At 48.9% G+C, this 13,080-nt stretch overlaps 1 protein-coding gene across 4 annotated transcripts in view; it reads left to right on the top strand.

Moving 5' to 3' along the window:
* The window catches only part of Brd4 (bromodomain containing 4), a 76,601-nt gene that overhangs the window by 39,685 nt on the left and 23,836 nt on the right, over window positions 1–13,080 (top strand). For 3 of the 4 annotated variants that reach the window (XM_048342463.1, XM_048342464.1, XM_048342466.1), the window contains 4 exons: window positions 6,069–6,387; window positions 9,419–9,556; window positions 10,799–10,934; window positions 12,680–12,969. In XM_048342463.1, the coding sequence (XP_048198420.1) occupies window positions 6,103–6,387; window positions 9,419–9,556; window positions 10,799–10,934; window positions 12,680–12,969 (849 nt within the window). In that variant the 5' untranslated portion in view covers window positions 6,069–6,102. Of the gene's footprint in view, window positions 1–6,068; window positions 6,388–9,418; window positions 9,557–10,088; window positions 10,217–10,798; window positions 10,935–12,679; window positions 12,970–13,080 lie in introns of those variants that run through there. The other variant, XM_048342465.1, reaches the window with a different exon arrangement.

Below are 13,080 nucleotides of genomic sequence, written 5' to 3'. Positions count from 1 at the left end.
CTAAGAGCTACTAGGAGCATGCCTGATGGCCTGGCTCCCGGCAGTACCACTGTCTGGCTGATGACATGAGTGCTCTTCTCACCAGCCGCCTGAGCCAGTCAGATGGAAAGTGATCCTGTTTGTGCTTCCCCACTGACACAGATTGCACAACAGTCATGGTCATGAATGTAAAGTAGCTGCTGTTCTGGGACCAGAGGGGATCAGGCCTTCAGATGTTCAAGCCATGCAATCTTTCAGCAAAGATGTTTGTAGGGACTGGATAAGATGTGCTGCGAGTTGGTTAGTATTGAAAACTGCCAGGTTTTCACCAATGTTGCCCCCATTCCCCTCACACACACACCTTGTCCTTGAGTAAGCATGCCAGTCATTCTTTTCCAAGTGACCACTGTGCTCTTTGTTGCCATGGGGATGATGGTAAAGATGATGATACCACTGCCTGCTTTAAATAGGGCTGCTAGGAGAACTAAGCGATACAGACCTGAACACTAGCTCAGAAAGTGATAGGTACTTGCTGGCAAGTTGTACAAACCAATGTAGTAATGGCTTCTATATAGCTCCAGAAAGCATGGTCACCAAATTTTCTGGGGAAATTCAGAAAACTTTCAGTTAACCATACTTTTGTTTTTCTCTATTGCGGATTGCACTTAGTGGAAGCCTAGGTCTCAATTAGCACTCATCTTTACAGTTGCTCCAACCTTCTCTGCCATCTTGCTGTTAGTGCATTGTCACTTTAGTGTCAGGACATAGTTGAGGTGGTGTCACTGGGCCGAGGTACCAGGACTTCAGCCAGAACAAAGTGTGTAGCTGGTCAACACCTGATAAAAGTGGGAACTGCGGCTCTAGAAATCAGGTGATTTCTGGGCAGTTTGTGATCTCTCTCTTCTCTTGATTGTTTGTATCTCCTCCTTTTGTCCTTCCCTCCTGATTCTCTTCTCAGAACAAAGCCCATGTTCCTGCCAGGCCCAGCACAGGACAGGAGCCTGGGATGGGTGGCAGTGGGTAACTGTGGCCTGCTGAGGAAGCCTAGTGGGAGAATTACCTGCATTACAAGTAGGGACTGTATTGTGGAAAACACTCAAACTTCCTGAACTTGGTTTGGCCTTACTTAAATTTTTCTCTAGAGATTTTTGTAAGCTGTGCAGACTATTTATTACCTAGATTACAAATAAGGCAAAAAAATATCAGAAAGTTGTCTCATGGGGGGTTACTCTGATGAAGCAGCACTGGACACATAGATGGACATGTTTACTTGTAGCCCCCTTGCACAACCTTTTGCGGTTCAGAAAATAAAATTTAAAAATAGTCCCATCACTTTGATGAGAAATGATAGTAGAGGGGGCTGGGGATATAGCCTAGTGGCAAGAGTGCCTGCCTCGGTATACCCGAGGCCCTAGGTTCGATTCCCCAGCACCACATATACAGAAAACGGCCAGAAGCGGCGCTGTGGCTCAAGTGGCAGAGTGCTAGCCTTGAGCGGGAAGAAGCCAGGGACAGTGCTTAGGCCCTGAGTCCAAGGCCCAGGACTGGCCAAAAAAAAAAAAAAAAGAAAGAAATGATAGTAGAGAATATTTTTGAAAAGCAGGCAAGCTTATCATAGGTCTATGAAGTTTGGAAAAACAAAATTTTATTTCATTAACCCAGAGGTTCCTGACTTTTTGGTTCACAGCATCCTTAAGAGTCACATACTTTCCACAATGCTCTTGCATTTCCAAAGGAAATGCAAATCACTTTTATTAAATAGGTAAAATAAACTGAATTAGTACTAATGTCCCAACTACTTATGTAGCTGCTGAAAAAATAAGGCAAGTAAATTGCAAGGATAAGCTTATTTGATCCTTCCAAACTAGAGTAATGGAATGTGTGTCTCTGTCTGCAGGTGCTGGACATCACAACTCCTCATCCTTAGAACCACTTGGACCCCCTGCTGCTTCCCCATTGACATAGATTTAAGTGGTATCTGCCCTTTCTCACAGCCTCTGCTCAATCAACAGCAGGCTCTGCAAGCTGTGGCACAGGAATGTAGTGGAATCTAATGTTGATATGATATATTACAGTGCCCCTATGGGTTTGCCATGGTGTCCTAGGGCCCCTTGGCTCCATTGCTCCATCTTTTTTTTTTTTTTATTCCTCCTCTGGAATTGGTATTGCGTGACATAGGATTTCTTTGGAGGTAGATCCAGAAATGGGGCATCCAGTTAGATCCTACAGCCTCTTGGCTGGAAACAGGTGGAATTCTCTTACTGTCCCTTGACCCGACCTTCACCTAACTCTTAATATAGTGCAGATCAGACCTCTGAGCACAGGTCACATGAAAGTGGGAAAAGAACAGTGTCTTTCTGTTGTTAGTGTTTTGTTTTGTTTTGTTTAAGTTGAAAATGTCTTAAGGCTGGGAATAATGGCCTGGTGGTAAAGTGCTTGCCTTGCATACATGAAGCCCTGGGTTCGATTCCCCAGCACCACATATATAGAAAAAGCCAGAGGTGGTGCCGTGGCTCAAGTGGTAGAGAGGTAGCCTTGAGCAAAAAGAAGCCAGTGATCAGGCCCTGAGTTCAAGCCCCAGGTTGTCGTCGTCGTTGTCGTCGTCGTTGTCATGTCTTATCTGCCATAGGATACCCATCTGTCCTGTTAGGCTGGTGTCCTATGGCCTAGACCACTGCCTGTGCTGTTGCTATGTTAGTTGTAAGTCCTTCCTATCTCTCCTCGTGGATGCTGCTTCCCCTGTCCCTCTAGGTGAGTGCAAGTCCCCCTCTCCTTGTCCATGTTTAGAACAGCCCTGCCCTTCTTTTTGGTGTTCAGCAAAGTATTGCTTAATCATTTCTGTAGGAAACTGTTCACTTCTCAGTTCCAAGGGTGTGCATGTGGCTCTGAGGGGTACATCAGTTCTATGGATGGCTGAGCCTGGCTGTCACTGTGTTGTCCACATGAGAGTTACTTATCTAGGTCTCTGAGATGAAGCTGGAAGACCCCGGGTGTTCGTCATAAGGCACTCGTGGCATGTGCTAGAATGGTTACTGTGAAGACGGGCCTGCCCTTAGGTGCCCAGTATGTGTGCTTGGGGCTGAGTGGAAGTAGGTGATGGCCCAGAGCACAGAGAACCTTTGGAAAGAGAATACCAAGCCCAGTAACTCCAAAAATTAATTGCCTTGGTTTCATCCTCTCTCAGGAATGTTGCTTGAAGACTTCCAGACTGTCACCACTTAATGGAAAATTTGTGGAGTTGCATCCTTTTTGTGGGATGAGCATGGCTAAGCCCCATCCCCCTCGTGACTTACATTCCTGCTGTTCACCTGATCTTCTAAATGGACTGGGTGTGGGTGTGCTGTGCACATGTACACGTCTGTGCACTTTGGTTCATACTACTCTCTGATTTTTGTACTGGGGGTAAGAGGAATTGCTGAGGGGCTAGAGCTCTTAAACAAGGATTCCATTTTCAGCCCAAATTGGCAGGTCCATAGGATAGTGTGTTCCTTGTCCCCATCACTTTTTGACTTCGGAGTTACATTATTCCATGTGCTGTCCAGCACATTCTCTAGCTAGGTGATGGCTGAACCTGTACAATCAGCCAGAATACCATGGAAGTCTGAATTGCTCTTCTAAACAGCCTAGTCAGCCCTCAGGCCCACCCCATAGTCAGGACCTATGTTGGTGTAGGAGGCAGCCAGCCTGGTAGCCCCAGTTCTGGAAGGCCAGGAGCCTCATAACCACCAGTTGCTTTGTCACAAGTTGTCCATTGGTGCTTAAAGGGGGTAAAAAATATTTTGCCAGAGTTGTATTTACAAAAGAATCTGTAGGAACTTTGGTTTAAATTACCTGTGGACTATGAAGTAGCTACCAGAGTGCCTAGGCATAAAGCTGTTTCTAGATTCACTAAGTACATTCCAGAATGAAAACCTAAAACCTTGACAGAGCCAGCCAGCCTTCCCCTGACCTGCCTTGTCTTTGCCTCACTCTGGTCTTAAAACTTGTCTCTTCCTAATGGCCTTGCCCGACTTTCTCATCCAGGAAGGTGTCCTTACTTTACTGAACTGTACTGTCATTCATATAGATGCAGGTAGACCCCAGCTTAGAGTCTTGGTTACTTTAGAGTAGAATTAAAGCAATTTGAACTTTTTTCTGGACAGTAGAAAACTGTCACAAACAGTGAGTGGAAATGTATACCCAGAGCTGCAGCCAGTTGGGAGGTAGAGATTGTGGGAATACCCAAGCCAGCCCAGATAAATACTTAGTGAGACACTCTCTTCCCAATCTCAACCACCATGCCAAGTGTGGTGGCAAGCACCTATATCCCAGCTACACGGGGGACATAAGTAAATCTTGGATTGAGGCCTGACACTATCTGAAAAATAAGCCAAAAGAAGGCTAAGGAAGGGGTAACTCAGGCAGTAGTAGCCTGAGCTCTCCAATCTTGATACTGACACACACACACACACACACACACACACACAGTCACAAATAAGCATACAAATGTACAAAAAAAGTTGCAAAGTTATCTGTATCTTCTCATTAAAACACAAGAGCTCTGGGTTCTTGAGGGCATTTTGCAATAAAACTATGAATCTCTTAGCTCATGTGTGTCTTCCCTGTGTCCCATTGGAAAAACTGGACAGGGCACAGATCTGGGCTTTTGGAAATGTTTGTTACAAGGTTTCCAGACTTGGTCTGCAGCTGGGGTCACTCATTGGAAGGGAAGGCACCAAAAGGGGTGCTTGGAAGAATGCTGAGTGCTGGGCAAGGTATTGTCACAGAGGTTGCTCCATTCTGGTGAATAAAATGGTAGGTCAGGATTTTTCTTTTCTTGGCAGTATAATGGACTTGGAGTGTTTTGAACTCAGGACTTCATATTTGGTAGGTTACATTCTCTGCCACTTGATGACACAGAACACACAGCTCATTTTGTTTTCTGCTTTAGTTATTTTTCGGTAGGGTCTTGTGTTTTTGCCTAGGGCTAGGCACCCTGCAACCTTCATAGTTTCTGAGATCACCATGCCTGGCTTATTGATTGATAGGGCTCTCAGTAATACTCTGCCTGGGCTGGCCCCAAACTGTAATCTTCCTGGTTGCCACCACCTTAGTAGCTTGGATTACAAGTGTGAGCCAGCCACACAGCCAGCCAGCCTAGCTCATTTTGTTACCAGTAATAACCTTTTTTTTTTTTTTTTTGCCAGTCCTGGGCCTTGGAATCAGGGCCTGAGCACTGTCCCTGGCTTCTTTTTGCTCAAGGCTAGCACTCTGCCACTTGAGCCACAGTGCCACTTCTGGCCGTTTTCTATATATGTGATGCTGGGGAATTGAACCCAGAGCTTCATGTAGAGGAGGCAAGCACTCTTGCCACTAGGCCATATTCCCAGTCCCCAGTAATAACCTTCTAAGTTACCTAGAAAATGATGTTGCATGAACTTGTGCCCTGACCACTCTATAGAGTGCTGTGTGGGAAGCCCACGCAGGAGGGTAGGCCTCTCTTTTCTTCTCCACCCTGCTTGGGAATTGCTGACTTGGCCGAATGTTACATATAAGAATTTGAATGTCAGGCTGGGAATGTGGCTTAGGGGTGGTGTGCTTGCCTAGCATGCATGAAGTCCTGGGTTCGATTCCTCATAAACAGAAAGGGCCAGAAGTGGCAGTATGGCTCAAAAGTAGTAGAGTGCTAGCCTTAAACAAAAAGAAGTTCAGGACAGTGCCCAGGCCCTGAGTTCAAGCCCCAAGAATTGGCAATGCCAGATGCATCATCTCCTGAAAGTTTTACCTACCAATATGGAAAGGACCATGCAGGTGTATGAAACCTGGGTTTCTAGTAGTGCCCTGTGCCCCTGCTGGCTTCCACTTTTCTCTCCATGCCCTGCCATGGCCAATACCACAGTATTGGATTTCTGTTGGCTGCTGTGTGGGAGGCTTGGAGCAGAACAGACATTGGAGCCCTTTTGTCAGCTCATGGATAGCCTGTGCAGGCTCACCTGCCTGTCACTACCGGGGCCATTGGGCCCTTGGAGCTGGAAGCCAGTGTTCTGTGTGGTTTTGTGTGTGGCTTGTCTGCTGCTTGGTCTCTGACGAGACTTTTCTCTTCCTTGTAGACAGCCTGGTGAAGAATGTGATGGGATCACTAGCATGTCTGCGGAGAGCGGCCCTGGGACAAGATTGAGAAATCTACCAGTAATGGGGGATGGACTAGAAACCTCCCAGATGTCTACAACGCAGGCGCAGGCCCAACCCCAGCCAGCCAATGCAGCCAGCACCAATCCCCCACCCCCAGAGACCTCCAATCCCAATAAGCCCAAGAGGCTGACCAACCAACTGCAATACCTGCTCCGCGTGGTGCTCAAGACGCTATGGAAACACCAGTTTGCGTGGCCTTTCCAGCAGCCTGTGGATGCCGTCAAGCTGAACCTCCCTGTGAGTAGCTTGGGCCACACTCCTTGCTGCCACTTCCTGTGTTTCCTAGTGGGGGGAGATTCTGAGGGAAGGTGCACATGGGTTTGAGTCACACAGAGCTCAGAACACTAGCATCACAGCATTTATCAGGCGTCCTAAGAAGTCAAACTCATTCAGGGACGAGAAAAAACAAACTAACTGGCTAAAATATGGACTGGTTTTGTAGCTTTTAGGATCCTGGGGAAATTGTATCATCCAGGATGGAAACAAGGGGAAAGGGACAGCTTGTGTGGGATAGCAAGCTGCAGGTCCTCTCCCAGTGAGCGTGGGGCCAGAGAGAGAGGTGGCCTGCGGGGAGAGGATGCCATGGCTGCAGTCTCATAGGAAGCAGCTTTGCCCACTTTCTGTGGGGCCACAGCCCTACTGGCTTCTTTTTGGTTTCTTGGTTTGGGTTATTGTTTTCTTACTGCCACTTCTTTCCCTACATGCCTAGCAGACAGCTCTGCAAGCTGAACTCCCTAATTTTGAACCTCAGGGAGCAATTGGAATGCTTTAAGTCTTCTGCTTAAGTCTCTCTACTACCCCCTGTTGTGTGCCAAGTCCCTGCCCCCTGGCAAGTGGAGTGAGTGGCAGTGTAACAGATCCAGGTTGGCTTTTGGTGCTGGAATCACTTGTGTGGAGGAGGAGGAGTGGCTTAGTTCACAAGTCCAAATTCTTGGACGCCTACATATATGTTTGAACTGTCCAGTGCTTGCATGCCTACCAAATATGTGCCATATGTATGCCTTTGGGGAGGGGAGAGGGGCAAGGGGACTTCACACATCTGAGCCATGAACTGGCTCAGAAGGGTACAGGCAGGAGGGGGGCCCACAAACCACTGAAGATGGGGAGTGGAAGCAGCTGACTGTGGGGCCCGTGTACCGTAGAGGAGTGGAAGCTGGGGAGGCCTACAGAAAGGATACAGGAGCTGCACCAGACCACAGTGCCCTACATCTCCACATGAGAAGCTACAGAGAGGCCATAGACATGCCGATTCCAACCTTACCACTCTGCTGGCCTGGGGGTAGAAGTCATATTTGCAGTCAGAGTATACAAGAAGGCGAGGATGTGAAGCCGCAATTTGAAGAAACTTGGGATTGACGAGAAAGTATCAAGAGCAGCGTAGAGGAGAGGGGGTCGTTTGTAGTGAGGATGGGGGCCTGGAGGACTACGAGGGTGAGCTGGGCAGACAGGCATCTTAAATGCAGCATCCCGGCGTGAGGTTGAGGGGTCATGCTGGCCAGTGGGACACAGGTGTGTGCTCAGTGAGGCACACCCATCTCTGTGATTATTATGTTCCCCTTGACAGATGTAGCTTGAGCAGGAGCTGGACACCAGTGGCACTGACCCAGTGTCTTCAGAGAGGAACTGTGAAGGTCAGAATGGCCTTGCAGCTCTCCTTGTGGGCTGCCCCGGGGGTGGGGGGATGCTGGTCCCCTGGTGCCTTATCACACTGTGTTTCTAGGAGCTGAAGAGCTCCCCAGGTATCTCTCCCCGCACCCTTTTTTCTGTCTTGTGATGCCTTTCAGATCTTTACCTATGCTTTAGCCTAAATTACTGTCCTCGCCTCTACCCTGTACTCTGCTTTCATCCTAACCTCTCTTTGTCCTTGGGCCACTTGACACTATAGCCAGTGCCATACACTGAGCACTGTTCTGAGTCCTGTGGCTATACAATAAAATTTATATTTCCACAGGGCTTGATGTTGGGGGTTTGGCTCTCTTGAGAAAGGTCAGAGCACAGTAGAGTGTGCGGCTTGGTTTTGAGGCCCTCTCTTTGCCTCCTGCCTGGGTAACATGTAGCCCATATCAATAGGACACTGACTTGTGCTAGCAGTGGCTTTCCTTACCCCACCACTGCTATCTGATGATCTGCTCTCTCCTCCTTCTGATAGCCTCTCTGCCCCCACTCAGCTGCTGAACTTGGAGATGGTTCTCATAGCCAATACATGCTTAATTTCAGAAGTCTTCTTTGCCGCTGCTGGCCATTAGTCTATCTCCAGGTTTCTTGTTTTGAAAAATAAGTCTTTTGTTTTAGAATAGTTGAGATTAAAATAAAGGAATTGTGAGAATAGCAGTTTGATTTTGAAGGCCCCAAGGCATCCACACTGCTGCCTAGAATGAGTTTGGCATTTGGGGGAAACAACAAGATTTGAAGGCTTAGGATTGAGTGTGCTGAAATGTGTTTATTGAAGGCTCTGAAGATTGTCCAGATTTCCTCATTTAGTGGTCTGATGATCCTTGGTGGTAGAACATGTGGAAAGACTGAATGAGAGGTGTGTGCCCTCACAGCTCTCCAAAGGACACAAGACCCAGGGAGGGGTGGCAGGAGGGGGCAGGGGCGCTCCAGCACTGGTGCTGTGGGAATTTGCATTTTATGAAAAGTGAAGTTTCAAATGGATTGTTTTACTGAGTAAGAACTACCTCCACTTTTGTGCCAGCCTTCAGGCTTGAACTTGGCCTGAGTGCTGTACCTGAGCTTTTTCCCTCAAGGCTGGTGCTCCACCACTTGAGCCACACAGCTCCACTTCCAGGTTTTTGGTGATTAATTGGAAATAGAGTCTCATAGACTTTCCTGTCTAGGCTGGCTTTGAACCTCAATCCTCAGATCTTAGCCTCCTGAATATCTAGGATCACACCACCAGCACCTGGCTCAGAACTACCTTTTTTTTTTTTTTTTTTAAGCCTGTGTAGTTTTTCCCATTGTTCATTAAAATTGGAAGGTTATTTTAACATCAGAAAAGGAAAGTAATCAATTTTGATGAAGACAGTTTGGTCCCAGATGGGGCAACTGGCAGCTTGCATCTTTTCCTTCCATCTTGCAAACAGTAGTTTGAAATCCTTTTCTAATCCAATCTACTGTATTCTGGGTTCCCGAGTCACTCATGCCTTAGAAGAGCCTCAGTTAACCTGTGGAATGAGCAGGAGTGAGACCCACATCTGCAGGCTAGTTGGCTCGGCCCAGCCTGGCCTACGTACTGAGGTAACTCTGGCCTTCTTTATTTCCTTCCTAGGATTACTATAAAATCATTAAAACACCTATGGATATGGGAACAATAAAGAAGCGCTTAGAAAACAACTACTACTGGAATGCTCAGGAATGTATCCAGGACTTCAACACTATGTTTACAAATTGTTACATCTACAACAAGGTGAGATGTGGGGTGGGATCGGGATCCTGCCATCCTGGGGAAGGGAAGGAGGTGACCCCCCATACACACAAACTGGGGGAGAGGACAGGGCTGCTGGAGCCTGGGTTTCCAGTCCACAGCAGACTTCTGAGGGTGTGGTTGGTGGGGAGATGGGCTCTGTCCATGGTAAGCTGTCCTGGTTAGCCTGAGCACATGCTGCTGGTGCCCTTGGGGGTTAGTTCCTGAGCATGTCTAGAAGAGAGGTGTAAGGAGGACAGTGGCCACCCTGACCATCCATTGAGCGGCGGGACCTGTCAGGGAAAAGACCTTCAAGTGGAGTCCTGAGGAGGTGTGCTCAGACAGAGCCTCTAAGTGAGAGAGGGTGCAGTGGCCGGTGCAGAGCCCAGCTGTTGTGTGGGCACAGTCTCCCCAGTCTTCTTCATAGACTTGAGTGTCCCCCTGATCTTCCATGTAGACCTGAGGGTCACTTCCTAACCCTATAGCCACACCTTTGGGCTCGGCTGTGCCATGAAGCCAGATCATTTGTTTACAGTTGAGACCACAGATGTGATTAAAACCAACCCTTTCAAATAGAACGACTCTGGAGGGAGACACTATACAGAACTCAGCTTTTGGCCTCTGCTGGTGTAGTGGGTAAAATGGCCCAGAAGAGATGGGTAGGTGAGTTTCTTGAAGTTTACTGTGTTTTGTAAAGTCCTAGCTCTCACTACCTAGGTGGCAGTGAAATGTACTGAGCAGGCCCTCAGTGTGGAGCTGAGTGGGGTCAGCATGTTCTGGCTGAGGTGTCAGAGGAGACCCACCCAAACCCCTCAGAGCTGCCTTGGGGATATGTTGGGGAGCACTGTTAGACCACTGCAAAGGCATTTGCTGCAAAAAAAAAAAAAAAAAAAATCCTGTGCCATTTCAGTACTTCTAGAAAAGATAATTGAGTTGTATCCAAGGAGGCCCTAAAGCTAGAAGGGTCCCTGTCAGGGATTAACTGAACTCAGTGGACGCTTAGGATCCAAGAAATTTAGGATGGATTTTCAGAGCAGAGGGAGAGCAATGACAGAGGGGAAGTACATTCAACAGGTCCTGTAGGGACACTGCGTGTAACTGTTGTGGCCCCTAAGGGTCTAGACTAGGAAGGACCCTGAGTGTGATGCTCCTCCGTACACTGGGCAGGGGGTGGCCTGGGTCCCCTGTCCACGAGAGGCAGGCAGGGAGGGCTTCCAGCTCTACCCCACCTGTCTCCTCATACAGCCTGGAGATGACATCGTCTTAATGGCAGAAGCTCTGGAGAAGCTCTTCCTGCAGAAAATCAACGAACTGCCGACAGAAGAAACTGAGATCATGATAGTTCAGGCAAAAGGAAGAGGACGTGGGAGGAAAGAAGCAGGTAGAGTACTGTGGTGTGCAGGACTGGAGGTGAAAGGTGATGTGACATGATGGACTGGACTGGTGCACTTCGCATGAGTGGGAGCAGTCCACTTCTCAGGCCTTCCCTGTCCCCCGTCACCTCCGGACCCTGTGGCCTTTCCCAACTAGAATCACGTGGGGCCCTGGGAGGCCAATGGACTTAGGTCAGAAAGTGTGTGCCTTCTAAATTGTTTGGACATTGTTTGAAATCTTCACTATGTCAGTGCAGTAGAAAGTTTTTGCTTTTTCAGTGTGTGTGTGTGTGTGTGTGTGTGTGTGTGTGTGTGTGTGTGTGTGCATATGCATGCATGCATGCGCTCGCACATGCACGTATTAGGGGGGTGCAGGTTGGGTCTGGGTGTCTCGTGCTAGATATTTCTTTTAAGAAGAATTTAATCCAGACACTGGTGGCTTACACCTGTTACCCTAACTACTCAGGAGGCTGAGATCTGAGAATTGCAGTTCAAAGCCAGCCCAGGCAGGAAGGTCTGTGAGATTCTTATCTCTAATTAACCACCAGAAAACTGGAAGTGGCGCTGTGGCTCAAATGGTAGAGTGCTCAGCCTTGAGCTGAAGAGCTCAGGAAGAGTACCCAAGCCCAGAAAGCCCCATGACCAACTAAAAAGACAAAAAAAAAAAAAAATCCAGTTAGAAGTACTTCTAACCAGTGTCCTGATCCTACAGTTGTGGGGTTTGTTATCTCCATGCCCTGACTGCACTTGTGTCAGCAACACTCTCCTTTGGCACTCAGCCATCTGTATTCATTTTTACCCTCTGTCACTATATTTTGGCCCTCACTCCCACCACCGTTGTCAAGGCCACCTGGAAGGGGAGCTTCTCACTCAAACAAATGCTGCTATCTAGGAAGATCTCCAGCAGTGCCTTTCCTGTTTGCCCTGCAGGGTGCAGCGCTGGCAGGTACTCTGGGTCAGAGTTGCTGGCTTCTCCAGAAGCCTTCAGCCTAGCCCCACTTTCTCTGAAGGGGCAGTGGCATAAGGGAGTCCAGTGCCCAGAGTTGCCAAAGAAAACCAGCCTTGCAAGGCTCCCACCCTCTTTGATAATGTATATGTGGAGGAATGTCTCCTATCTTGCCTGAGGGGCCTGGGCCTCACCCTTAGTGACCAGGGCTTTGGTTTGCTCATGGTAACCTCTCCTCAAGGCTTCAAAGCCCAGAAGAAGCCCAAGTAGGGCCCCCTGGGGAAAAACTGGAAAACTCCTTTTCCCTTGTGGGGAGCCTACAGATGAAGGAGGCTGCTTTTCCAGGGTACTGGGTTGTGTTTCCTTTTCATGAACCCAGTGTGCCTGCAGGCAGGCCATGGTCCTCGTGTGTGTGCACTGGCCCACCTGCTCATATTAGAGCTCTGGCCATGGGAGCCATTGGGTGTTCCTGTGATTGGCTGGCGTATGGAATCACCTGTGCAACTGCCTGCCCATCTCTAATGACCAGTAGACAGGGGCATTTATTCCACTTTGCACCTTGGCAAGGGTGGTGGTTTTTGCTGGCATGACAGGGGCAGGCTCCGGAGTCCGTGCTTGTGGACATGGGGTGCTCCGAGGCCGTTTTCTGTGCTGTACTGGCCTGGCTTTCCTGTTCTTTTGTCCTGGGTCTCCCTTCTCTAGAAGGAGAGATGTGGCCAGGAAGTGTGAAGTGCTGGTGGTCTGACAAGGTGAGTCTGCATGTGTTGGTATAGCCTCTTAACTCCTTATCCTTCCTGTGATCACTAGGGACATCAAAGCCAGGTGTCTCCACGGTACCAAACACAACGCAAGCATCAACTCCTCCGCAGACCCAGACCCCTCAGCAGAACCCACCTCCCGTGCAGACTACACCTCACCCCTTTCCTGCCGTCACCCCAGACCTCATCGTCCAGACCCCTGTCATGACAGTGGTGCCCCCCCAGCCACTGCAGATGCCCCCGCTGGTGCCCCCCCAGCCACCACCCCCACCTACTCCAGCTCCGCAGCCTGTGCAGAGCCACCCACCCATCATTGCTGCCACCCCCCAGCCTGTGAAGGTAAGGATCCTGGCGCCAGCAGGCTGCAGCCAGTGGGACAGGGGCTTGCAAAGTTAGGAGGGCCCGGCCTTACTGGTGGCTTGTGTGGAGCCCATCCTGGCTCCCTAGCAC

This window comes from Perognathus longimembris, chromosome 3 (genome assembly GCF_023159225.1).
Source record: "Perognathus longimembris pacificus isolate PPM17 chromosome 3, ASM2315922v1, whole genome shotgun sequence".
Taxonomy (NCBI): Eukaryota; Metazoa; Chordata; class Mammalia; order Rodentia; family Heteromyidae; genus Perognathus; species Perognathus longimembris.
Note: the sequence above shows the minus strand (reverse complement) of the source record. Positions and strands in the feature narration are given on the sequence as shown.